At 37.5% G+C, this 27,698-nt stretch overlaps 1 protein-coding gene across 7 annotated transcripts in view; it reads right to left on the reverse strand.

Annotated features, from left to right (window-relative positions):
* Nucleotides 1–1,845: 1,845 nt before the first annotated feature.
* RPS6KA3 (ribosomal protein S6 kinase A3) overlaps nt 1,846–27,698 on the reverse strand; it is a 135,453-nt gene continuing 109,600 nt past the window's right edge. For 6 of the 7 annotated variants that reach the window (XM_053579805.1, XM_053579802.1, XM_053579808.1 and 3 more), the window contains 5 exons: nt 25,624–25,785; nt 23,451–23,527; nt 22,893–23,010; nt 8,431–8,571; nt 1,846–7,500 (listed from right to left, as the gene is read on the reverse strand). In XM_053579805.1, coding sequence (XP_053435780.1) covers nt 7,378–7,500; nt 8,431–8,571; nt 22,893–23,010; nt 23,451–23,527; nt 25,624–25,785 — 621 coding nt within the window. In that variant the 3' untranslated portion in view covers nt 1,846–7,377. The remainder of the gene's footprint in view (nt 7,501–8,430; nt 8,572–22,892; nt 23,011–23,450; nt 23,528–25,623; nt 25,786–27,698) is intronic. The other variant, XM_053579803.1, reaches the window with a different exon arrangement.

Raw genomic sequence — 27,698 nt, forward strand, 5'->3', positions numbered from 1 at the left:
CTCTGAAAGAGCTGGTATGGGCTGAATTGTGTCCTCCCCAAATTCATATGTAACAGTATTTGGAGGTAAGGTCTTCAAAGAGTTGACTGAATTAAAATGAGGCCATTTGGCTCAGTGCCTGCAGCTTAGTGAGTAGGGTGCTGGCCACATACACCAAGGCTGGCGGGTAAGAACCTGGCCAGGGCCTGCTAAAGGACAATGACAACTGCAACCAAAAAATAGCCAGGCGTTGTGGTGGGCACCTGTAGTCCCAGCTGAGGCAAGAGAATTGCTTAAGCCCAAGAGTTTGAGGTTGCTGTAAGCTGTAATTCCACAGCACTCTACTGAAAACGACATAATGGGACTCTGTCTCAAAAAAAAAGAAGCCTCTTTCTTTGCATTATTATTATCGCTTAATATTTCTGATTGTCTGATTCCTTTTCTGAATGTATTTATGTTCATTCGTTCTTTAAGAGGTTTTTGTTTCTAGTCCTTATCTTAAACATTGTTATTGTTATTAAATTTCAAGTCTTTTTAATTTTGTGAAGGCAACAAAAAAAAATGGAAACCTAATTAACACATGTATATGTAAAAATAAAAGAATAAAATAAAATTTTCCTATCAAAAAAAAAGAGGCCATTTGAGTAGGGCTCTGATGCAAAGAGTGGGGTTCTTATAAAAAGAGGAACACGAGGTGTGTGCATGCAGAAGTCCAACCAGAAGAGGCAGCAAGAGGGTGGCCAACTTGTAAGCCAAAGAGAAAGGTCTCAGAAAAACCTAACCCTGTAGTCACCTTGATCTAGGACTTCCAGTCTCCAGAACTGTGAGAAAATATAAATTTCTGTTGTTTAAGCCACCCAGTCTGTGGTATTTCATAATATAAAACTACTTTAAAAATGTCTACTGGGAAAGAAAGGGCTAACTTCAGGCCTATATAACCCATTCCTTCTCTAGTAGGAAGCCATTACCTCAACCAAATTTACTCTAAAATGTGCTAATGATATTAGCAGAAAGAAAATGGAAAGTCCTTATTTCTAAAATGCTTTTCGCAAGTTATATGTGGTCTTTACAAGTGGTTTATTGTAAACTCTGGAATTTAAGGATTTACAAGACATGTCTGGCTGGAAAATGTCATTTAAGTTGTATAATTAAGTATAAAAAGATGTTGCAAAACCAAGTAACTCTGAATAGTCTCCACATACATACAGTGCTCAGAAGGAAACATATCCTTTAATTTTGAATCCAAACATACCATAATGAGAGAGGAAAAGGGCCATTTTGGAGCTGAGTTTGGTAGTTTCGAACTTCTCTAAGCGAAGAATGTTTCATCTGTGCCTTGTGATCACTCCGTATCCTTCATCATCAAGCTTGGTACTGGATAAGATCTATGATATATGTGACTTGACAAATCCTTTGAGCAAAACAAGACTGTGCATAGAAAAAAAATTTTGCACTTAACTCAAACATTTCTGGGCCAGGCACAGTGTCTCATGACCATAATCCTAGCACATTGGGAGGGGGAGACAGGAGGATTGCTCGAGTCCTGGAGCTGAAGACAAGCCTGAACATAGTAAGAACCTGTATGTACAAAAACTAGAAAATTTAGCTAGGCATGGTAGTATATGCCTGTAGTCTCAGCTACTCAGGAGGCTGAAGTGAGAAGATCACTTGAGCCCAGAAGTCTGAGGTTGCAGTGACCTATCATGACACCACTGTACTCTATTCCGGGCAACAAAGCTAGACCCTGTGCCAAAAAAAAAAGAAAAATTTCTGTTTTTTAAGTTCTGTCAACCAATTTCATAAATATACCTTGGATAGAATATCATAGAATTACATAGTCAAAATATTCTGACAAAGGGACATACATGCATTCATTTGAAACTTTATTGTATAAATTTTCATTTCTTTTAAAGATTACAAAACCTGTTCTATGACAGGAATACAAGCAATATTATTCCAGGATTATTCATGGATACATCTTAAAGAGCTTAGATTACACATTAATAGTATGATTCGAAAACTTCCCAGATTAGACTCTTAAGTAAAACAATTTTAAAGTGTTCAGTGATATTTGATCCTTTACAAGCATTTCATAATTATGGCAGCGGTTCCAAGCATCTGATGTGATTTAACCACCAATAAAAGGTACAATATGTGAGAACTCATGATATGGTACCTTGGGCTTCTGGCATGCCTTACTAGACAGAAACTAGTATAAAGTAAGATCATATATAACAGTAGAAAAATATTTGTGATTTTTTTCTTTTTTAAAAACTGTTTAAGTAGATACCCACCCCATTCCCACCCATGGCCAAAATGTAAAATAATTACATCCCTTAGGTGTACATGTTCCCTTTTGTTTAGGGCAACAGTTAAGATAAACTAATACAGGTGTATAATTTTGAGTTAAAAATTCATCACCCATAATTATTAAGGATGCTAAGGAATAGCAATGCCTTGAAGCTTTTCTTTTAAATTAAAAAACAAAGCTTTAGATGGTAGACTACACTTACAGAAACACAAACCAAAATCCTTATCCTTATGTTCTTCCTTTGTATTTAAAAGTTCTATTTTAAATACTTGTTTTAAAAACTCAGTATACAGTTCATTCAGTACTATAGTGATAATAGGAGTAAAGATGTTCACTTCCATTAGATATTGAACTAATCTACTTAGAGAGGACTATTAAAGCGACTCTCTTTTCATATGTTTACATACACTGCACTCACTCAAGAGGTTTTCTTGAAATCTGCACCCCTGAACTTAAATCTCTAAATTTTCCTTTCCACTAATCTCTATTCAAAATGTCATATACTTTGCTAGTTGCTCTGGGAGAAGTCATGGATATTTAAACAGCTTATCATGCAGTTCAAAGTTATATGGCAAAATAATGAGGAAAGTGCCTTAAGAGGTAGGAAGTAGGCTCTCATCCCAACCCTTGGTATGCTGTTTGGAACAGTTAAAAGCCTGGAATCAAAGTGGTAAATGTGAGACTGATAGTAATACCAGGCTTAAGAAAATGAAATTGACTTAGTTACTAGAATTCTTTGAGAAAACTCAGTCACATTGGAACCAGTTACAGGTCATATGATCACACAATACAGCAGTGTCAAAAATACAGAAAGCACACTGTAGATACAAATTCTTCTTGGCCATCCATATTTGAGTTATTATCATTCTGTAGATTCTTCATTGGAAAAAGTGGTTAAGTGTGGCTCTGCAGAAATAACCAGTCCCAAGAAAATGATTTTCATTCCTTCATTAATTGGTCTCCACCAATGGTCACTTGGGGAGACCAGCAAAATGTAAGTAACCTGGAGTTGAAAAGAGGACTGTTTTCATTAATTGACATAAAAATACTAAGTTAAGTCAACTTCTCTGTGAATTAAATAAGGCTCAAAGTATATATCCAGTTTAAAGTTAGTCACATGGAATTGGGCCTTTCAGAGGGACAGAACCCTAGGACTAGATTGGAATCTCCTGGTTTAAGCACCAAGGTCAGCCATGGAATCTATAGTATTTGTTAATCAGAGAAAATAGACACTTTCTGAACCTTTACATTCCTGAGCTATCTGTCCTAATGCCCTAAGTCTCAAATGCTTAATACCACCCTAAGGTAGGATTTTCTCTCTCTAAAAAACAGTAAAGCAAATTGAAAAATTTTAGGTCATGTATAATGGCCAGGAAGTAGAGAATATCAAAGCCATGTCGAGATGTGTATTACTGTTCTCTATGGCCCCCAAATCTTCAATGATTCTTTTCCCACTCTCATCCCAGGCTGGGCCTACCCCAGTCCTTTTACTATGAATCACATTCTGCCTTCTCTTGAAGCCTTTGCACCCACCTACTTTCTGTTCAAATCTTTCCTAGGCTGAGGGTGCAGGGTACGGCTAACTGGATAACTAGCCCTGCCTCCCATCATGTCCACTAGCCCCAACAGCAGCCACTTATTAAAAATGGATGGTAAATGATTGACCCAAACCTGCTCTTTGGAGCATACTGCATATGAAATATGAAAATTCTACCGCACATACACACCACTCTCCATATACTCACAAGTGACTTTTCCCATACATCAGCCTCACAGCATCTTGACTTTGTGCCTTGTCAAAATTATTACATTTTTAGACATCTGGGGTTGTGAATAAATGCATCCATATTAAATATATTAAAGTCAAGGGTCTATGATACTTAGAACATACTATGTATCTGTAAACCAGAAGGAGCTGAAATGGGTTTATTAAAAACAAAAGTAAAAGTAAAAAAGGACAAACAACTTACCTTAACATTCATCACTTGAAAGGGAAGATATAAACACATGATAGTATAATTTGTACTTTTCAGTGTATGCCTGGCAATGTCAAATTCAATGTATTGTTTTGGATATTATTGTTGATTATAAACTAACAGGAAGTTTGTAAAAGAGGACTGACAGTTTAGTTCCTTCTTTCACAGTGAAGTATCTTTAAAACTGGATTGATATCTCTTAGGAGAAGCCCCAGTAAGAGGCAGCACTAACTGGTAAAAGGCAGACACCCTCAGAGACCTCAATACAATCAGAGAGACTGGGAAGAACTGGACTTGGAGAGGTTAAAAGCCAGCGCAATCACTACATTTACAACACATTGTTGGCCATGCTTGTCCATTGTGTGTCAAAAACAATGATAACACCAGGGCCACAGATGAAATTAAGCTCAGCAACTGCTTTTTAGGTAGGTGCCTTCAGGTTTGTGATCATATAATTTGCTTCTCTCCAATAAAACTGGCAGCTTGACTAGGCAAAGAAGGCAATTTTCTTTGAAAAAAAGAAACTTGGCATTAAAGATTAGTAGAGGACTTCACCCAAGAAATATATAGTTTTTGAACTAAGTCACTGGTCAGGTGATAATGAAGGAAAGGCAGCATGGTATGATGTTATGAGAAAGAAAAAAAACTAAATGAAGAGAAGGATTCTAGACTTTGATTTGGGCCTTAAGTTCTCTACATGCACTATGAGAAAGTTGGACCAGGTAATGTCTAAGGATTTATGTGTTTACTTCTAGTTCCAAAGACTATGATGAATACATGTAAGTAATTACGGAGTAGCATCATTGTCAAAAGTTTGAGAATATCTTTTTTCTGCTCAGAGTTACATTACATTTTAAAAGTGACAATTTGGGATGCCCATGTTTTGAAACAATGAATAGGGGGGGTAAAAACAGCTTTCTTTCCAGGCAATGGAAAGCAGCTTTTTATAGTTAGTATCTGTATACTCAAGACCCTAGTTTTTTTTTTTGTAGAGATAGAGTCTCACTTTCTCGCCCTCGGTAGAGTGCTGTGGCATCACAGCTCACAGCAACCTCCAACTCCTGTGCTTAAGCAATTCTCTTGCCTCAGCCTCCCGAATAGCTGGGACTATAGGCACCTGCCATAAGGCCCGGCTATTTTTTGTTGCAGTTTGGCCGGGGCTGAGTTTGAACCCGCCACCCTCAGTGTATGGGGCCAGCCCCCTACTCACTGAGCCACAGGAGCTGCCCAAGATCCTAGATTTTTTGATATTCCTTCTTTACATTTTTCATTTACAAGATAAACTTATTTTAGATTTCTATGCAATAAACATTTGTGTTACTTGAGCAAAAGGAATGCTATAGATTTCCCCTCTCTTTAATTGCATAGAGCAGAAATTAAGGAATGACGTGGCTTTTAAGACATTTAGATAAACCACACACTCTTGGCTTTGTATTCATAGGAGAAGATTTAAAGCTTCTGGCAGGAAAAAAGATTTCTGATATAAAAGATTTCTCTTTCTTAGTACATAACTAAGAAAGATCTGTTTGGGCACATTCTTGATGAGGTAAGTTAAATTATTCTTTCCTTGCTAATACGTCTTTTATATTACTATTAATGTATGCTAGGTAGCTTGGCAAAGATACAGGTAGTAATGGGCAGAGAAGTTTCTTTTATCAAATAAAATAGTAGAAGCTATCAAATTAGATGTAGATAATGAATACTGCAATCTAAGCAGGACCCAGTAGCCATTATGAAAACTGCTCATTTCTGAAGTCAAAGGAAGTGCTATATGGCTATAAATCATCACAAGGGACTCAGATAACATTCAGTGCTGAACATTCACTTAGCCTACCTTACCTGTGATTTCAGATTAGAACAGATACTATTTGATTAAGAATGTTTTATTCCGGGTGGCGCCTGTGGCTCAAGGAGTAGGGCGCCAGTCCCATATGCCGGAGGTGGCGGGTTCAAACCCAGCCCCCGGCCAAAAACCACAAAAAAAAAAAAAATGTTTTATTCCCTAGGATAAGAACGTTTAAATTTAATTTCATATAGAGGCCTATGGCCCTTATTACATTCAAATTAGTGCTTAATATAGAATATCTATTTAAACATGAAATATCCAATAGGGCTTCAATTACCTGTTGCTAAATTTTCCTTCACCAATCTCTTTACCATGACTCTTAAAGACCTTTGATGTATCTTGGCAAAATCCCAAATGATATGCCAAATACTAAGTATGGATGTTATATAAGATTGAAAGTGTAAGGACTACTTCCTTAATTAAGGAAAAAAGAACCCTAAGGAGTTGCAAAGTATATGGACTAACTTTGTAAGTGTATTCTTGATTTCATGCCACACGTTATTACTTTCTTTATCCTAACAGCTCTCTAGCTAATCTGACAGAGCACCTGACTTTAAGAAACAAAGAACGAACCAGTGAAACAGACATGGGGAAAGATATGTACATTTTGAAAGAATTACATTCAACAGCTGTTCCACAATCTGGCCATTTTTAGGGCTGTCCAACAATACTGTTAATCCAGGTGAACTATTTAATCAGATTTAATAGTCAATTGATTAATAATAGATTCCAAGTTAAACAAGGCATGTATACATTAAAGAAAGCAGTACAGAAATGTACTGGATATGAACTGTTTACAAAAACATACAAAATGTTGGATGGCACAAGGGATACAGTGCTAATATAAACGGATTGTTTAAGCTAAGTGCTTAACATAAATTGTCCATCCCTATAACTAACAAAGAATATTTAAGGGACATGAAATATTTCCTATAAAAATAATGCTATATGGTGTAGAGTACTTTATTCAGTGTATTTTTAGGTGGAATTCGTATGTTCATTACTTTTCTTGTTGATTCAGTGAATATATCTTCATCATGTTTCCATTTTCATTTCATCGGAAGCTCCAGGAAAATCTAACTTACTAATAACAATCATTTAAAGCGAGAAGAGACGAAAGCAGGAGCAGCAGCAGGAGCAGCAGCATTATGGGTACCAGCTGGGACAGTGTGTGCTTGCAGGTGTCTCTCAGATATGTGCTACCTGTCACCAGAACTTGTGCTATCAGCTTACACCATGGTACCAAATATCTCACTGAGGTCACTTCACAGGGCTGTAGAGGTGATTTTTTTAATACCTCTCCGCTGAGCAAGAGTAGAGCGGCCGACTGGTTCTAAAACTGGTGACTGATTACGGTTTAAAGCAGAATATGTAGCTGCCATGGCACCCTAAAAACAAGAAAAAAAGGAAAGAAAGGTAGTAACCACAATGACAATGGATAGTCAAATGTGGACAAATATGAAATGAAGGTTTTTTCCCAGATGCAAATGTGTATATATATATAGATTTTATTAGGTTCACAATGAAAATCACCACCACATTGGTCAAATCCTCTGATTTAACTAAACTGGAGGCCATTGTGTGAAGTTGAAATTATGTATGAGAGAAGCAGTCCACATTTTTCTCAGGAATATTCAACTTTTTCCCTTATACTCTTTTTTTTTTTCTTCAAAAAGTCAGGTTTATTCCAGGAATATAAAAATGAGTCAACATTAAGCAATCCATCAATGTAATACAATACGTAAATAGGCTAAAAGAGAAAAACAATCAGTCATAAAGTAAAACCTTCCCAAAGACAATTTGACAAACTACAACATCAATTCCTAACAAAACTCTCTCGTAAACTGGAAAAAGAAGAAAACTTGATTAACATGATCAAACCTATTTCAGAACCCTAGAAGAAACATCTTATCAATTGGCAAAGATTTAGAAACATGCTCATTAAAATTTTTAAAAAGCCTACTAATTCCCTTATACTCTTTAATATGAAAGGCAGCAAGGCACACTCTTTCAGTTAGGAAATTCATAAGCTTATCTGTCCTTATTGATAATGAATAGCTACTTAAGTAGAATGAAATTCAAAAGAACCTCTTAAACTAGTTTTAACATTTATTATTTTATAAATATCAGTATTTATTATTACTGATATTCTGGCATATCCTGATGTTTGCTAAGTCACCCACTATAATAGAACCTCACACCAGAACTGGACACAGGCTAAAAGGGAAAGGTGCTAGGGGCACAAAGAGGATTTCTTGGAACCGCTTCTGGAAGAAGTACAGAAAACTGTTGCTGAGTGGGGCCACTCATACACTCACCTTTACCAGATGCGGTGCATCCTGTCTATTTAATTGGTATTGCGGCAGTTGGTCCCAGTGGACAATCCAAGGATGTCTGAGCACAAGAGCAGCAGTCAGTCTCTGATGAGGGTCTACATGAAGCATCTTTGAGACCAGGTCCTGCCATGGGAAGAATAATAATAAAATAAGCTTAAAACTTTCTTTTTGCTTCTTCTCTTATTTTCCTATGGGACTTGACACTAGTAAAGCATTCTTCCTTAGAGTCTATGACACTTTTTCTGCATGGCAGCCCTTTGGGCTCAAATCAATTTGCTCAATATGACAGCTTAAACCAAAAAACAAAACAAAACAAAAACAAAAACAAAACAAAACGAACAAAAAAAAAACAAAAAACCAAAAAAACCCTAGTCTGTTTTCTCATTAGTAACAGTAATTTAGGTATATTATGAAACAAAGGATCAATTTACCACATTTTGTGAATCTTTAAGAACTGTGACTCTTTTTTTCCTTTAATTGTCTGAGCTTCCTATATTTTATTTTTATCAAGGTTTATTTTATTATTTTTTTTATTTTTTGAGACAGAGTCTCACTTTGTTGCCCTTGATAGAGTGCCATAGTGTCATAGCTCACAGCAACCTCCAACTCTTGGGCTCAAGCGATTCTCTTGCCTCAGCCTCTCGAATAGCTGGGACTACTGGCACCCACGACAATGCCTGGCTATTTTTAGAGATGGGATCTCACTCTGTCTCAGGCTGGTCTTGAACCTGTGAGCTCAGGCAATCCACCTCAGACTTGGTCTCCCAGAATGCTAGGATTACAGGCGTGAGCCATTGCACCCAGCCTACATATTTTTGTAGTTTTTTTTAAAAAAGTAATGTTCAGCTGTTGGTAAGACTGAAAAGCAGAACATAAATGTCCAATAATGGGAATTTAATTGGAGGGCTCTAAATGTCCCTCTAAAATATTATAGTGTTCTTTTAACTTTTTTCCTACTTCTAAAGCAACTCATGAGCATTACTAAAAACTCAGAAAATACAGAGAAGTGATAGCACATGAAGAACAGCCATGATTCCACTCTTATAGAGTAACATCTATCCAAATGTCTCTCCTATGCATGGAATATAGATGTATATAATTGCTACAGAGTTTTACACTCTTCAAAATAACACAGTTATTTATTTTACACTTTTAATTATTAAATTATACTTTTAATTATTATGTAGTAGTTGTATATACATTGATGGGACACAAATATCATTTATAAAAGTATCTACCACTTGTTTAATTTTTCACTCAAATGAACTTGGTGGTGTGGTTAAAAGTGACTTTTTTTTTTTTTTTTTTTCCAGTTTTTGGCCGGGGCTAGGTTTGAACGCACCACCTTCAGCATACGGGGCCAGCACCCTACTCCGTTGAGCCACAGGTGCCACCTAAAAGTGACTTTTTTAAGAGGCATGTGAGACCTGAGGGGTAACAGGAGTTCGATTAAAGAAGGGAAGGGGGAAATAGCATTTTAGGTCCAGTAGACAGAACAGAATACACTTGGAGGAAAGCTCTCAGTTATGACAGAAGATGTCACAGTCAAGGAATTGATAGGACTGCAACATGGCTGTAGCATAAATTTACTGTCAGGGAGAATGAAGCAACAGATAAAGTGGGAGAGGTGAAAAGGGATTAGCCCAGGAAGCCCCTTGTAAGCCATATTAGCAAATGTGGACTTATTCTGAAGGCAATAAAGTATTAATTATTTTTTCGAGATACTCTCACTTTGTAACCCTTAGTAGAGTGCCGTGTTGTCATAGCTCACAGCAGTCTCAAACTTGTGGGCTCAAGCAATTCTTTTGCTTCAGCCTCCAAAGTAGCTGGGACTATAAGTGTCCACCACAATGCCCAGCTATTTTTTTTAAGAGATGGGGGTCTCCCTCTTGCTCAGGCTGGTCTCAAACTCTTGAGCTCAAGCAATCCACCCACCTTGGCTTCCCAGAGAGCTTGGATTACAAGTGTGAGCCACCGCCGCTGGCTGACAATAAAGCATTTAAAGGAGTGATATGGTCAAGTAAAGAGATCACGCTCACTAAGTATGGAGGAAAATGCATCTGTGGGGACAAGTCTGGAGACACCAATTTGGAGTCTGGCGAAGGATAACAGTTTCAGGGAGGGATATAAGAGATGGTGAGAAATGGATGGAATTGAGGTATTTAGGAGAAGGAATGGACAGAATATGGTGGTTGACTATATATCGGGAATTGAGGTGATGTTGTTCCAAGTATTCTATTAGACATTCAGTTTGTTACTTTTAATTATCATTAACAGCTAAGAACAGAAATAAGCTACTGAACAGAACTATTAGTAAAAACCTAAAAAAAATTAAGAAGCTCCTCTTTCAAACTCTCAAAGTTGGCAAAAGGGCTTTAAAAACTGCATCAAAAGTTGCAAGACTGCCCAGGGCCATGTCAAACTCTATTATAATTTTAATCAAAGCTGTGTGGTAACCAATGTACTTCTGGCCAAGTCAATTGGACCTACATCTACTGCACTCCTCTCACGGCTACTTTTCCTAAGCTTTCTGTTTAAAATGGTGGTGTTCCCCTAAACTTCTTCCTTAGCACACTTACCACTCTGTTCAGATAATCTCATTCATACTCTTGACTTTAGCTACTATGGATGATAACAACTCTTTTTTTTTTTTTTTGGTTTTGGTTTTTGGCCGGGGCTAGGTTTGAACCTGCCACCTCCGGCATATGGGACCTGCACCCTACTCCTTGAGCCACAGGCGCAGCCCGGATGATAACAACTCTTAACTTCAAGCTCTACCCCAGACTTCTTTCCTAAAACCTACACCTAGATAGCCAGTTGCCTAATGGGCATATTATCTCCTAATTATATCACTTAAGCCTTTCAAACTTATAATGTCCAAATATGCAACTATTGCTGCTTCCAAAACTACTTTTGTATTCCACAGGTTGCTGAAGGACACCACCCCTTGACATTTGCCTGAGGCAGAAATAGGGACTGCATATTTGCTACCTGCTCCTCTACCGTGGATGTATAATAGACCACTAAGTCTATACTTTTCCATTTGGCTTAAATTCCATTACATTTGCTCTAGTTAAGGTTCTCACCATTACCTAAAGTGTTACAAAATCTTACAAGTAACGTGACTAATATAGGCAGTCCCCAAGTTATAAACATCCAACTTACATCCTGTTTGCACTTACGAACAGAGGCTATTATAGTAAGTCCCTGAGTTAGAAACCACTTGCATTTAAGTATGGAGACTATTACAGGTAATAGGTAAATGTACCTATTTCAACTTACATACAAATTAAACTTAAGAACAAACCTACAGAACCTATCTTGTTCATAACTCAGGTACTGCCTGTATTAGGTCAGTGAGGACTCAAACTTAAGAACAAACCTACAGAAACTATCTGGTTCATAACCCAGGTACTGCCTGTATTAGGTCAGTGAAGACTCAATGAAACAATACAGATAAAAATAGTAGCACAGTCCTTGGTACGTAAATGTTCAATAAATGGCAGCTACGTTCCTGTTCTTCTCAAAGCTACATTTGACATATATGGGTCACATGACTGACCTGACAACATTCACATGTGTAACTTGCTTTTTAGGGGATGTGCCCACATTGATAGAGCCCTCCCTTCCATTTTGTGGCTAGTCCTGGTATTACATCATGCTTGTAATAGCAAGTCTCAACTGTACGTATTAGCAAAAGTTACTAGTAATAACATGGAATTTATAAGACAGGCTGTGATCTGGATATAATATTTTGTTTTTGTTTTTGCAGTTTTTGGCCGGGGCTGGGCTCGAACCTGCCACCGTCAGCATATGGGGTCAGCACCCTACTCCTTGAGCCACAGGCACCGCCCCTGGATATAATATTTTGTACTCTATTTGGGTCTCTACCTTCACTCATCCCTTTCTCTCTCACCAAAAAAGCATGCTCGATTGCAAGGGAATGAGAAAAAAATTGTAGAGATAACCTCAACTTGCTTTAATTTATTCAAAAAATAAGTAAGGTGTAAGCTATGATACTTTGATATTGGTAACATTACTTCATATACCTTATAACTGATCATTACAAAGTTTGTGGCAGACTCTATGGATGAGACTCATTGCTCAACAGAGCAAAAAGGAAAGTCTGATCACTGCTTATTGTTTTAACAGTTCCACAATACTCAGAGTAAGCCCACAATACTGAGCATGAGCCACAAAGCTTTTCACAATCTGGGTTCATCAGCAAGCCACTCTTTCCTGTGCAGCCTGCACTAGTCACATAGAAGGATGCACCTGGAGACATTCTGCTACTCTTATGCTATCATCTTCACCTATATGTACATGCTATTCCCTCAGCTTGGGTAGAGATGGGACTATATCCCCCTGCTCTAAAAATCTGCCTGGCCCCTTCACTGCTTCTGAAAGCTGTGAGCTCCCTGAGATGAGGAACTCTATGTCTGTCACATCTATCTCTAGAGCCTTCATGTATTAAGCATATTGTAGGTGCTCAATAAGGGAATCACAAAGGAAGTTGGTACTCAGAAAAATGAATTACCTGGTTTAATAAGTTTTATTGTTAGGAAAAGGTAGAGACTAACATTTCATTCTAAATAAAATTATAAAACCAAATATCTACATAGACATTAAACTGGTCAACTGAAGCTTCATGCTGTACATCAATACAATTGATACTCATTTTTGACGCATTCTCTTACAAGCTTCCACCTTTAAGAAAAATCAGTAAGCATTTTTACCAATATGTATCTTCTTTATCTCCTCTGTTTTTCTTATTTTGAAGCAGAAAACTTTACTTTTCTTTAAAAAAAGAATTTTATGCTGGGCACAGAGGCCCTTCTCCATGAAACTATGAAAGAGAATTTTCCAGACATGCCAAGAGATTCTGAAATTCAGATAGCAGACAGTTTCAGAACCCCAACACGACTCAATCCCAATAAGACATCCCCCAGGCATATCATAATTAACTTCACTAAAGTTAATATGAAGGAGAAAATTCTCAAAGCAGCAAGACATAAGAAATCCATTACGTACAAAGGAAAGAATATTAGAATGACTGCAGATCTCTCTGCTGAAACTTTTCAAGCCAGAATCAAGTGGAAATATTGAACTGGCCCATATCAAGTTCTGAAATAGCATCAACCATACAAAACCTCCCTAAAAAGAAAATCCTGGGACCAGATAGCTTCACGTCAGAATTCTACCAAACCTTTGAAGAGGAATTAGTACCTATATTACTCAACTTGTTCCAAAATGTAGAAAAAGAAGGAAGACTACCCAACACGTTCTATGAAGCAAACATCACCCTTATCCCCAAACCAGGAAAAGACCCAACAAGAAAAGAAAATTATAGACCAATATCACTAATGAATATAGATGCAAAAATATTCAACAAGATCCTAATAAACAGGAGGGAGAGACAAGATGGCAGACTGAAGCCAGCTTTCCACAGAGGCTCCCATCCAGAAGGAAAGTTAAGGGACAAAAATTTAGTAAGTATCCTGGTGGATTTGAGCTGCACCAAGAGAGAAGGTTGAAGAACGCACATCAACACGGCTGAGGCAAGCTGCGATCACAAGGACAACAAAAGGTACAAAATCCACCACCAAGTGGACGGGAGTCCCCCTCCCCCATGAGACCGGCTCAAGAGCCCCACAATTAAACAAACGGGCAGAAATTAAAGGCCCTCCCACTACACAGGAGAGACCTTCTAAAAACTGGACCTACCTCCCCTACCAGGGTGCCATGGCGTTCTCCTGCCAGGCATAAAACTGTATAAAACTTTAAATATCCTTTGCTGGCAACCCTGAACTCCCAACACTCCCCCCCCCCCCCGCACTCACACTGCGGTCTGGAGGCCTGTCCCCCAGGAGTTCGGATTCTTGGGTGATTTATCAAGGGGAGTGGACAGTCCCTGAGCTGCAACTGGTCAGCGCTGACTCTGAGGCACACGAGTGAGGAGAGGGCACCCGGCTAAGGGGGAGTCACGCCTCGGGGCGTGACAGCTTCAGAACCCCAGCACGATTCAACCCCAATAAGTCATCTCCAAGACATATCATTATCAGCTTCACTAAAGTTAATATGAAGAAGATTCTCAAAGCAGCCAGGCGAAAGAAAACCATTACGTACAAAGGAAAGAATATTAGAATAACTGCAGATTTCTCTGCTGAAACTTTTCAAGCCAGAAGAGGGTGGTCATCGACTTTTAATCTCCTAAAGCAAAATAACTTTCAACCCAGGATCTTGTATCCAGCTAAACTAAGTTTCATTTATGATGGAGAAATTAAATACTTCAATGACATTCATATGTTGAAAAAATTTGCCATAAGTAAACCAGCTCTTCAGGATATTCTCAGACCTATCCTCCACAATGACCAATCCTACACCACAAAAGTAAACTCACTCAGAAACTTCGGATCAAACTCCAACTTCCACACTGGTGAAAGGATTAAAAATGTCCACTGGACCTTTGAAAAACTCGATACCCAAAATTCCACCAGACTTATCAATACTCTCCATTAATGTGAACGGCTTAAACTGTCCTCTAAAGAGGCATAGGTTAGCTGACTGGATACAAAAACTCAAGCCAGATGTTTCTTGCATACAAGAGTCACATCTTAACTTAAAAGACAAATACAGACTCAGGGTGAAAGGATGGTCATCCATATTTCAGGCGAATGGTAATCAGAAAAAAGCAGGTGTTGCAATTTTATTTGCAGATACAGTAGGCTTTAAACCATCAAAAGTAAGGAAGGAAAAGAATGGTCACTTCATATTTGTTAAGGGTAATACTCAATATGATTAGATCTCAATTATTAATATCTATGCACCCAACCAGAATGCACCTCAATTTATAAGAGAAACTCTAACAGACATGAGCAACTTGATTTCCTCCAGCTCCATAATCATTGGAGATTTCAACACTCCTTTGGCAGTGTTGGATCGATCCTCCAGCAAGAAGCTGAGCAAAGAAATCTTAGATTTAAACCTAACCATCCAATATTTAGATTTAGCAGACATCTACAGAACATTTCATCCCAACAAAACTGAATACACATACTTCTCATCAGCCCATGGAACTTACTCCAAAATTGACCACATTTTAGGTCACAAGTCTAACCTCAGTAAATTTAAAGGAATAGAAATTATTCCATGCATCTTCTCGGACCATCATGGAATAAAACTTGAATTGAGTAACAACAGGAATCTGCATACTCATACAAAAACATGGAAGTTAAATAACCTTATGCTGAATGATAGCTGGGTCAGAGATGAGATTAAGAAAGAAATCGCCAATTTTTTGGAACAAAACGACAATGAAGACACAAACTATCAGAACCTCTGGGACACCGCAAAGGCAGTTCTAAGAGGCAAATTTATAGCACTGCAAGCCTTCCTCAAGAGAACGGAAAGAGAGGAAGTTAACAACTTAATGGGACATCTCAAGCAACTGGAAAAGGAAGAACATTTCAACCCCAAACCCAGTAGAAGAAAAGAAATAACCAAAATTAGAGCAGAATTAAAAGAAATTGAAAACAAAAGAATACTACAACAGATCAATAAATCAAAAAGCTGGTTTTTTGAAAAGGTCAATAAAATAGATAAACCTCTAGCCAACCTAATCAGAAAAAAAGAGTAAAATCTCTAATCTCATCAATCAGAAACAACAAAGACGAAATAACAACAGACTCGTCAGAAATCCAAAAAATCCTTAATGAATATTACAAGAAACTTTATTCTCAGAAATATGAAAATCTGAAGGACATTGACCGATACTTGGAAGCACGCCACCTTCCAAGACTTAGCCAGAATCAAGTGGAAATGTTGAACAGACCCATATCAAGTTCAGAAATAGCATCAACTATACAAAACCTCCCTAAAAAGAAAAGCCCGGGACCAGATGGTTTTACGTCAGAATTCTACCAAACCTTTAAAGAGGAATTAGTACCTATATTACTCAACCTGTTCCAAAAGGTAGAAAAAGAAGGAAGACTACCCAACACGTTCTATGAAGCAAACATCACCCTGATCCCCAAACCAGGAAAAGACCCAACAAGAAAAGAAAATTATAGACCAATATCACTAATGAATATAGATGCAAAAATATTCAACAAGATCCTAACAAACAGAATCCAGCAACACATCAAACAAATTATACATCATGACCAAGTGGGTTTTATCCCAGGGTCTCAAGGCTGGTTCAATATACGTAAATCCATAAGCATAATTCAGCACATACACAAATTAAAAAACAAAGACCATATGATTCTCTCAATTGATGCAGAAAAAGCTTTTGATAATATCCAGCATCCTTCATGATCAGAACACTCAAGAAAATTGGTATAGAAGGGACATTTCTTAAACTGATAGAGGCCATCTACAGCAAACTCACAGCCAGTATCATATTGAATGGAGTTAAATTGGAATCATTTCCACTCAGATCAGGAACCAGACAAGGCTGCCCATTGTCTCCATTGCTCTTTAACATTGTAATGGAAGTTTTAGCCACTGCAATTAGGGAAGAAAAGGTGATCAAGGGTATCCATATAGGGTCAGAAGAGATCAAACTTTCGCTCTTCGCAGATGATATGATTGTGTATCTGGAAAACACTAGGGACTCTACTACAAAACTCCTAGAAGTGATCAAGGAATACAGCAGCGTCTCAGGTTACAAAATCAACATCCATAAATCAGTAGCCTTTATATACACCAAAAACAGTCAAGTTGAAAAAGCAGTTAAGGACTCTATCCCATTCACAGTAGTGCCAAAGAAGATGAAATATTTGGGAATTTACCTAACAAAAGACGTGAAAGATCTCTATAAAGAGAATTATGAAACTCCAAGAAAAGAAATAGCTGAAAATGTTAACAAATGGAAAAGCATACCATGCTCATGGCTGGGAAGAATCAACATTATTAAAATGTCCATACTACCCAAAGCAATATATAATTTCAACACACTCCCTATTAAAGCTCCGCTGTTATACTTTAAAGATCTTGAAAAAACAATACTTCGTTTTATATGGAATCAGAAAAAACCTCGAATAGCCAAGACATTACTCAGAAATAAAAACAACACAGGAGGACTCACGCTACCAGACCTCAGACTTTACTCCAAATGGATAGTGATCAAAACAGCATGGTACTGGCACAAAAACAGAGAAGTAGATATCTGGAACAGAATAGAGAACCAAGAGATGAATCCAGCTACTTACCGCTATTTGATCTTTGACAAGCCAATTAAAAACATTCAGTGGGGAAAAGATTCCCTATTTAACAAATGGTGCTGGGTGAACTGGCTGGCAACCTGCAGAAGACTGAAATTGGACCCACACCTTTCACCATTAGCTAAGATAGACTCTCACTGGATTAATGATTTAAACTTAAGGGCGGCGCCTGTGGCTCAGTCGGTAGGGCGCCGGCCCCATATACCGAGGGTGACTGGTTCAAACCCGGCCCCGGCCAAACTGCAACCAAAAAATAGCCGGGCGTTGTGGCGGGCGCCTGTAGTCCCAGCTACTGGGGAGGCTGGGGCAAGAGAATCACTGAAGCCCAGGAGTTGGAGGTTGCTGTGAGCTGTGTGAGGCCACGGCACTCTACCGAGGGCCATAAAGTGAGACTCTGTCTCTACGGAAAAAAAAAAAAAAAAGATTTAAACTTAAGACATGGAAGTATAAAAATACTAGAGAAGAGTGCAGGGAAAACCCTTGAAGAAATTGGTCTGTGTGAGTATTTTATGAGGAGGACCCCCCAGGCAATTGAAGCAGCTTCAAAAATACACGAATGGGACCTGATCAAACTAAAAAGCTTCTGCACAGCCAAGAACACAGTAAGTAAAGCAAGCAAACAGCCCTCAGAATGGGAGAAGATATTTGCAGGGTATATCTCCGACAAAGGTTTAATAACCAGAATCCACAGAGAACTCAAATGCATCAGCAAGAAAAAAACAAGGGATCCCATCGCAGGCTGGGCAAGGGATTTGAAGAGAAACTTCTCTGAAGAAGACTTATGAAAAAATGCTCATCATCTTTAATCATCAGAGAAATGCAAATCAAAACTACTTTGAGATATCATCTAACTCCAGTGAGACTAGCCTATATCACAAAATCTCAAGACCAGAGATGTTGGCGTGGATGTAGAGAAAAGGGAACACTTCTGTACTGATGGCGGGAATGCAAATTAATACATTCCTTTTGGAAAGATATATGGAGAACACTCAGAGATCTAAAAATAGATCTGCCATTCAATCCTGTAATTCCTCTGCTGGGCATATACCCAGAAGACCAAAAATCAAAACATAACAAAGATATTTGTACCAGAATGTTTACTGCAGCCCAATTCATAATTGCTAAGTCATGGAAAAAGCCCAAGTGCCCATCGATCCACGAATGGATTAATAAATTGTGGTATATGTACACCATGGAATATTATGCAGCCTTAAAGAAAGATGGAGACTTTACCTCTTTCATGTTTACATGGATGGAGCTGGAACATCTTCTTCTTAGTAAAGTATCTCAAGAATGGAAGAAAAAGTACCCAATGTACTCAGCCCTACTATGAAACTAATTCGGGGCTCTCACATGAAAGCTATAACCCAGTTACAACCTAACAATAGGGGGAAGTGGGAAAGGGAGGGGAGGGAGGGGGGTGGTGGGTAGAGGGAGGGGGATCGGTGGGATTATACCTGCAGTGCATCTTACAGGGGTATTTGCGAAACTTGGTAAATGTAGAATGTAAATGTCTTGGCACAGTAACTGAGATAATGCTAGGAAGGCTATGTTAACCATTGTGATGAAAATGTGTCAAATGGTCTATGAAGCAAGTGTATGATGCCCCATGATCATATCAATGTACACAGCTATGATTTAATAAAAAAATAAAAAAAATAAAAAAAATAAGATCCTAATAAACAGAATCCAGCAACACATCAAACAAATTATACATCATGACCAAGTGGGTTTTATCCCAGGGTCTCAAGGCTGGTTCAATATCCGTAAATCTATAAGTGTAATTCAGCACATAAACAAATTAAAAAACCAAGACCATATGATTCTCTCAATTGATGCAGAAAAAGCTTTTGGTAATATACAGCATCCCTTCATGATCAGAACACTCAAGAAAATTGGTATAGAAGGGACATTTCTTAAACTGATAGGGGACATCTACAGCAAACCCACAGCCAATATCGTACTGAATGGAGTTAAATTGAAATCATTTCCACTCAGATCAGGAACCAGACAAGGCTGCCCATTGTCTCCGTTGCTCTTTAACACTGTAATGGAAGTTTTAGCCACTGCGGGAAGAAAAGGCGATCAAGGGTATCCATATAGGGTCAGAAGAGATCAAACTTTCGCTTTTCACAGATGATATAATTGTATATCTGGAAAAAACCAGGGATTCTACTACAAAACTCTTAGAAGTGATCAAGCAATACAGCAGCGTCTTAGGTTACAAAATCAACATTCATAAATCAGTAGCCTTTATATATACCAACGACAGTCAAGCTGAAAAAACAGTCAAGGACTCTATTCCAGTCACAGTAGTGCCAAAGAAGATGAAATATTTGGGAGTTTATCTAACAAAGGACGTGAAAGATCTCTATAAAGTGAACTATGAAACTCCAAGAAAAGAAATAGCTGAAAATGTTAACAAATGGAAAAACATACCATGCTCATGGCTGGGAAGAATCAACATTGTTAAAATGTCCATACATTTGTTCAATGTCCAAAGCAATATACAATTTTAATGCAATCCCTATTAAAGCTCCACTGTTATACTTTAAAGATCTTGAAAAAATAATACTTCGTTTTATATGGAATCAGAAAAAACCTCAAATAGCCAAGACATTACTCAGAAATAAAAACAAAGCAGGAGGAATCACGCTACCAGACCTGAGACTGTACTATAAATCGATAGTGATCAAAACAGCATGATACTGGCACAAAAACAGAGAGGTAGATGTCTGGAACAGAATAGAGAACCAAGAGATGAATCCAGCTACTTACCACTATTTGATCTTTGACAAGCCAATTAAAAACATTCAGTGGGGAAAAGATTCCCTATTTAACAAATGGTGCTAGGTGAACTGTCTGGCAACCTGTAGAAGACTGAAACTGGACCCACACCTTTCACCATTAACCAAGATAGACTCTCACTGGATTAAAGATTTAAACTTAAGACATAAAACTATAAAAATACTAGAAGAGAGTGCAGGGAAAACCCTTGAAGAAATCGGTCTGGGCGAGTATTTTATGAGGAGGACCCCCCCAGGCAATTGAAGCAGCTTCAAAAATACACTACTGGGACCTGATCAAACCAAAAAAGTTCTGCACAGCCAAGAACACAATAAGTAAAGCAAGCAGACAGCCCTCAGAATGGGAGAAGATATTTCCAGGTTATGTCTCTGACAAAGGTTTAATAACCAGAATCCACAGAGAACTCAAATGTGTAAGCAAGAAAAGAACAAGTGATCCCATCGCAGGCTGGGCAAGGGACTTGAAGAGAAACTTCTCTGAAGAAGACTTATGAAAAAATGCTCATCATCTTTAATCATCAGAGAAATGCAAATCAAAACTACTTTGAGATATCACCTAACTCCAGTAAGATTAGCCTATATCACAAAATCCCAAGACCAGAGATGTTGGCGTGGATGTGGAGAAAAGGGAACACTTCTACACTGCTGGTGGGAATGCAAATTAATACATTCCTTTTGGAAAGATGTTTGGAGAACACTTGAGATCTAAAAATAGATATGCCATTCAATCCTATAATTTCTCTACTAGGCATATACCCAGAAGACCAAAAATCACACCATAACAAAGATATTTGTACCAGAATGTTTACTGTAGCCCAATTCATAATTGGTAAGTCATGGAAAAAGCCCAAGTGCCCATCGATCCACGAATGGATTAATAAATTGTTGTATATGTACACCATGGAACATTATGCAGCCTTAAGGAAAGATGGAGACTTTATACCTCTTTCATGTTTACATGGATGGAGCTGGAGCATATTCTTCTTAGTAAAGTATTTCAAGAATGGAAGAAAAAGTATCCAACGTACTCAGCCCTACTATGAAACTAATTTATGGCTTTCACATGAAAGCTAAAACCCAGTTATAACCTAAGAATAGGGGGAAGGAGGAAAGGAAGGGGAGGGAGTGGGGAGGTGGGCAGAGGGAAGGCGATTGGTGGGATTACACCTGTGGTGCATCTTACAAGGGTATATGTGAAACTTAGTAAATGTAGAATGTAAATGTCTTAACACAATAACTAAGAAAATGCCAGGAAGGCTATGTTAACCAGTGTGATGAAAATGCGTCAAACGGTCTATAAAACCAGTGTATGGTGCCCCATGATCGCATTAATGTACACGGCTATGATTTAATAATAATAATAATAATAAAGAATTTTATATGAATAAAGTGAAAGTAGAGCAGAGTTGGAAAGTAAGTCAGTGCTATTCAAGGGTAGGCAGATACTCCAGTGAGAAGCGCTCTTCAAACTGATTTCAAGCAGATGCTATAAAACTGTATCACTGTTCATTGTGAAAAAGATGAAATACCTGTCTCTATAACATGAATGAAAAATAGAACATGGTATAATTATTCTAGGGAACGAGGGTTTTGAAATCAGATATTTAGTTTAACCCACCCATATGTACCTGATACATTGCCATGGATAAGTTCATACTAAAATTCTGGGCCTTGGTTTTTCCTTCTACTACCTCCTATTTCACAGGATGTTAGGAGGACTACACGAGCTAATTTAGGTAAAGTGCAGTGTGAGGCATACAGTAGACAGACTAATCATGAAGACTATCACGATTTTTATTCATCATGTTTATCAGTAAGAAAAGCTTTAGATACAGATAGATAATAAGGCCAAACTAATGTCATCTGGTAAAGAAAGAAAGTAATTGGTCTATTTTTGAGTTTAAGTTATTTAGTAACATCCTTTGAACATACTAATTTTTTTTTTCTTTGAGACAGAGCCTCAAGCTGTCACCCCGGGTAGAGTGCCGTGGCGTCACAGCTCACAGCAACCTCCAACTCCTGGGCTCAAGCGATTCTCCTGCCTCTGCCTCCTAAGTAGCTGGGACTACAGGCGCCTGCCATAACACCCAGCTAGTTTTTGGTTGCAGCCGTCATTGTTGTTTGGCAGGCCCAGGCTGGATTTGAACCCACCAGCCCAGGTGTAGTGACTGGGGCCTTAGCCGCTTGAGCCACAGGCACGGAGCCAGAACATACTAATTTTTTTTTTTTTGGACGGGGCTGGGTTTGAACCTGCCACCTCCAGCACATGGGGCCAGTGGCCTACCCCTTTGAGCCACAGGTGCCACCCTAGAACATACTAATTTTTAAACACAAGTTTCTAACTCATAGTATTTTCACTATGGATTCTGAAAAATTATTTTGTCAAAAGCTTGTAAGTGCAAGCCATACTTACCTTTGCTGTGTCTGAAACAGAATTCCAGTAACCACCACTGAGTGAGAATTTTCCACTACCTATTCGTGCCAAGATTTCCTCCGGTGTATCATCAGGACCATTTGCAAATGGAGTATAACTAATTTGTAATAAAATTAAAATGTTAATGTTAATTTCTTATTTAGTTGGCAATCTTTATATTTATTCACAGTGTCCAAAAGTGCTCTGAGTGATTTAGTTTATGTAATGCTTTATTCAAATCTACCAAAAAGAAAATATATAAGATAAATATTTTAAGATATGACACATAACAGAATAAAATATTAAAAATTAGTATATGTTTCTGATGTAACAGGAATATAAAAAAGGTATGGAATCAATTTAAGACCTCAAGACATTAATAACTGGTACATTATTAAAAAATCAATGATATAAATAAGAAGTTAATATAGGATTATATATAATAGATGAGAAAACATTGAAATAAAGATATAACAACATATGGATTAAGAAAAATATCTAGATACTTTAAGCAAAATATTGATGAATAAATGCTTACAACATATGGTAGACACTCACCCGGTAAGCATTGTGTAGAGGAGGACACCAAGACTCCATATATCACAAGCAGCATCATAGCCTTGTCGCTTTAAGACCTAGAAAAAATGAAAAATTAGTATTACCACACTATTGTCTTATTCAGGGGGAGAAAGACTCCCTATTTAACAAATGGTGCTGGGTGAACTGTTGGCAACCTGAAGAAGACTGAAACTGGACCCCCATCTCCCACCATTAACAAAAATCGAATCTCACTGGATAAAAGATTTAAACTTAAGACAGGAAACTATAAAAATACTAAAAGGGAGTGCAGGGAAAACACTTGAAGAAATTGGCCAGGGAGAATATTTTATGAGGAGGACCTCCCCGGGCAATTGAAGCAATACCAAAAATACATTACTGGGATCTGATCAAACTAAAAAGCTTTTGCATAGCCAAGAGCATAGTAAGTAAAGCAAACAGACAACCTTCAGAATGGGAGAAGATTTTTGCAGGTTATGCTTCTGACAAAGGTCTGATAACTAGAATCCGTATAGAACTCAAATTAATCAATAAGAAAAAACAAACAACCCCGTTTCTATGTGGGTAAGAGACTTGAACAGAAACGTCTCTGATGAAGACAGGCACATGGCCTACAAACACATGAAAAAATGCTCATCATCTTTAATCATCAGAGAAATGAAAATCAAAACCACTTTGAGATATCATCTAACTCCAGTAAGAGTAGCCCACATCACAAAATCCCAAAACTACAGATGTTGGCATGGATGGTGGAGAGAAGGGAACACTTCTATACTGCTGGTGGGAATGAAAGCTAATATGACCTTCTTGGAAAGAAGTTTGGAGAATACTCAAGGAACTAAAAGTAGACCTACCGTTTGACCCTGCAATTCCTCTACTAGGCATATACCCAGATGATCAAAAATTATTTTACAACAAAGACATTTGCAGCAGAATGTTTATTGCCGCCCAATTCATAATTGCCAAGACATGGAAACAGCCCAAGTGCCCATCAACCATGAATGGATTAACAAATTGTGGTATATGTACACCATGGAATACTATGCAGCCATAAAAAGATGGAGACGTCACATCTTTTATGTTTACCTGGTTGGAGTTGGAACATATCTTTCTTAGTAAAGTATCTCAAGAATGGAAAAAAATAGTGTCTAATGTACTCAATACTACTATGAAATCAATATATAGTCACCTACACATTCATACAAATGGTAAAACATAACTATAGTTCAGAAAGTAGAAGGGAAGAGGAGAAGGGGGAGGAGGAGGTAGGAGGAAGAAGGGCATTTGGGGGGACCTCATCTAATGTGTATGATGCAAGGGCACATTTCAAAACTATTAAGAAAAGAGTATAATTGTAATGGATGTGTTACTTAGTTCAATGGAAGCATTTCACATTGTGTATCAAATCAGTACACTGAATCCCACAAATGCATCAATGTACACAGTTATGATTTAATAAAAACAAAAAAAAGCCAAGTGAAAGGAAAGATAATAAATATTAGATTTTCATAGAACTCCTAATAAAAAAAGAAAATAAAGGGCTGGCATGTTATCCTAATTATTTGATTAATAAGTCTTCAATTAAATAATTATTAAGTATTTTATATTAAACATAGCAAATGAGTTTTTATTTTATTTTTTAAATTTATTTAACTTATAACACTAGGCTTAGCACTATATATATTGTCGTCCTTAATTCACGCAACAACCTTTTGAGATCAGTTACTGTCCCATTTTATAGATGGTGAAATTGAAGCATGTAGTGATTGAGTAACTTGCCAAGGTCACTTTGATAATAAACAGCAAAACAAGATTTCCAGCGCAGGTAAGAAACCCAAATCCATGCTTTTCCCACTATGTCAGCGGTTCTCAAACTTGACTGACATCAAAATCATCTAGAAGGCTTGTGAAAACTCCTATTTCTAAGCCCTACTCTAAAGGTCCTAATGAAATAGATCTAGTGGGTGGGGTCAAAGATTTGGCATTTCTAACAAATTTCCAGGCTGCTGGTCTGGGGACTCCTGTGTCACATAGCAAAACTAATATGTACCTCAATCACACAGGCTCCTTTCAAGGTCCAGAAGGGATTCTAAACATGTTTCATAAGATCACATAAAACAGCAAATGAGTTTTTAAACATACTGAAATACTGCAAGTAAACTCTCACAATTACCTCTGGTGCAACAAAATTTGCAGTATAACAAGGAGTCATAAGAAGACCGTTTTCTGCTCTCAGCTGTTTTGCAAAGCCAAAATCACAAATTCGAATAGATTCTGGATTACCAGATTCATCCACATAAAGAATGTTGCTAGGTTTCAAGTCTCTGTGAACCACCTAATTGAAATACAAATTAAAGAGTTACATTAACAATACATTTCCATTACTGAAAGTTCTTTATTCACAAACTGTCAATCACTTAAAACGAAGATTGAATGCTGACCCTAAGTTATCCCTACATTATAAAATGCTGATAATGTATAGCATAATTCTCTAACATAGACCTGGGGCAAGGAGAAGGAGAAATAAAGAATAGTACTCACCCTCCTACCTTGGTCCACTTGAATAATAGGATTAAAGAGAAATGCAAATAATCACATCTCGCTCCAGGTTATCTACTCATCTAACAATATTTATTGAGTGCCCATCATGTGCCAGGGCATTACATAAGATGTTGAAGATACTGTCATGAACAAGATGCATAAGATCCTGGCCTTCCTATGGTAAGAGCTTACACAGTAGTAGGAGAGGCAGAGATCAGATAGGTTGAGAGATAAGGGATAACCAGAAAGGTCAATTTAAACAGTGTGGTCAGGGAAGGCTCTAGAAGCGGTTACATTTCATCTGAGAGTGAAGATCAGAATTCAAGAAGCCATGAGAACAGTGCGGGAAAGTCATTCTAAGTAGAGAAAAAGCATATACAAGGCACACAACAACAAATATGAGTTGACAGAATGGAACAGACATGGATTTAGAGTAAAAAGGAAAAAACAAATCTGGGCTTTGTTTTAAGTATTGCCTATTTGATATATAAGTGAAGATGTCATAAATGCAAAAAGATACCTTTTAGAAAGTTTTATATTATTTTCACCCCTTAATGACCTACCCAAATACAGAAGACCCCCAATGAATGCCTGAACTCTATTTATACTATAAATAGGATAGTACCAGACTCTATTCGTACTGTGTTTTTTTCCTATACATACATATTTTTTAATTTATAAATTAGGTACAGTAAGAGATGAACAACAATGACTGATAGTAAATTAGAACAATTATAACAATACACTGTAATAAAAATTGTGTGAATGTGGGCTCTTGCTCTCAAAATACTGTAATATTTTCAGACCACAGTTGACCGTTGATAACTGAAACTGCAGAAAGTGAAATTGTAGATAAAAGGAGAGACTATTATACTTATTTTATTATAAGCTTCTCTGACACTCCTTTTTAGACTTAAGTGTTTCTTCCATTAACCAAACACTGAACCTATATTCCAATGAATCAAGTTACAGTTCCTAACATTCAGAACTTTACTTTTCCATTACTTCTCCTAAAACAGTTTTCTGGACTATTTTAAGTACTAATTACTGATGGTAAAGTACTGGAAAAAGAATATGGAAGACAACTGCATAAATTCTTCAGTGAATACTGAGTCTTACTAATTTTGAGGTACAATCTTTTGTATACATATCAAAACATCATGTTGCATACTATAACATATCTAATTTTTATTTATCTATTAAAAGAATTAAAAAAAACTCCTCTTAAAAAAGGAGTTTGAAAACTCCTCTGCTGTTCTCCTTTCTTTCCTCCCTCTCATTTTCTACATACCTCGCATTCCCTCTAAGACTTCCCTTCTTTTAAAAATATTATTATTTTGCTGTTTACTAAAAATCTATATGCAGGAAGAAATGAAGAGAGCATCTACCAGCCAGAATCCAGGTGGCTATTTGGCTTCACCCATTTTAAGGAGTTCCTTTTAAGTGTGAATAAAGAATTCTCTGATTCTGCTTCTAAAGGGTACAGGGTGACCCAGCAGAAATTATGCTATATTTTCCAGGTCAGAATATCTCATATACTTTTTCTTGGAAAGCCTGAGTGAAGAATTTCAAGATAGCACTTTAAACTCAATGGGAGAAGTTATGTAGAGGAGGACCAGTAGGATAATCAAGCTAACAGTAATTATTCTCCATAACATGCAAAAAGGTACTTCTGTCAGTACCACATGCTAACCAATTGTGCCACTG

This window comes from Nycticebus coucang, chromosome X, assembly GCF_027406575.1.
Source record: "Nycticebus coucang isolate mNycCou1 chromosome X, mNycCou1.pri, whole genome shotgun sequence".
NCBI classification, from domain to species: Eukaryota; Metazoa; Chordata; class Mammalia; order Primates; family Lorisidae; genus Nycticebus; species Nycticebus coucang.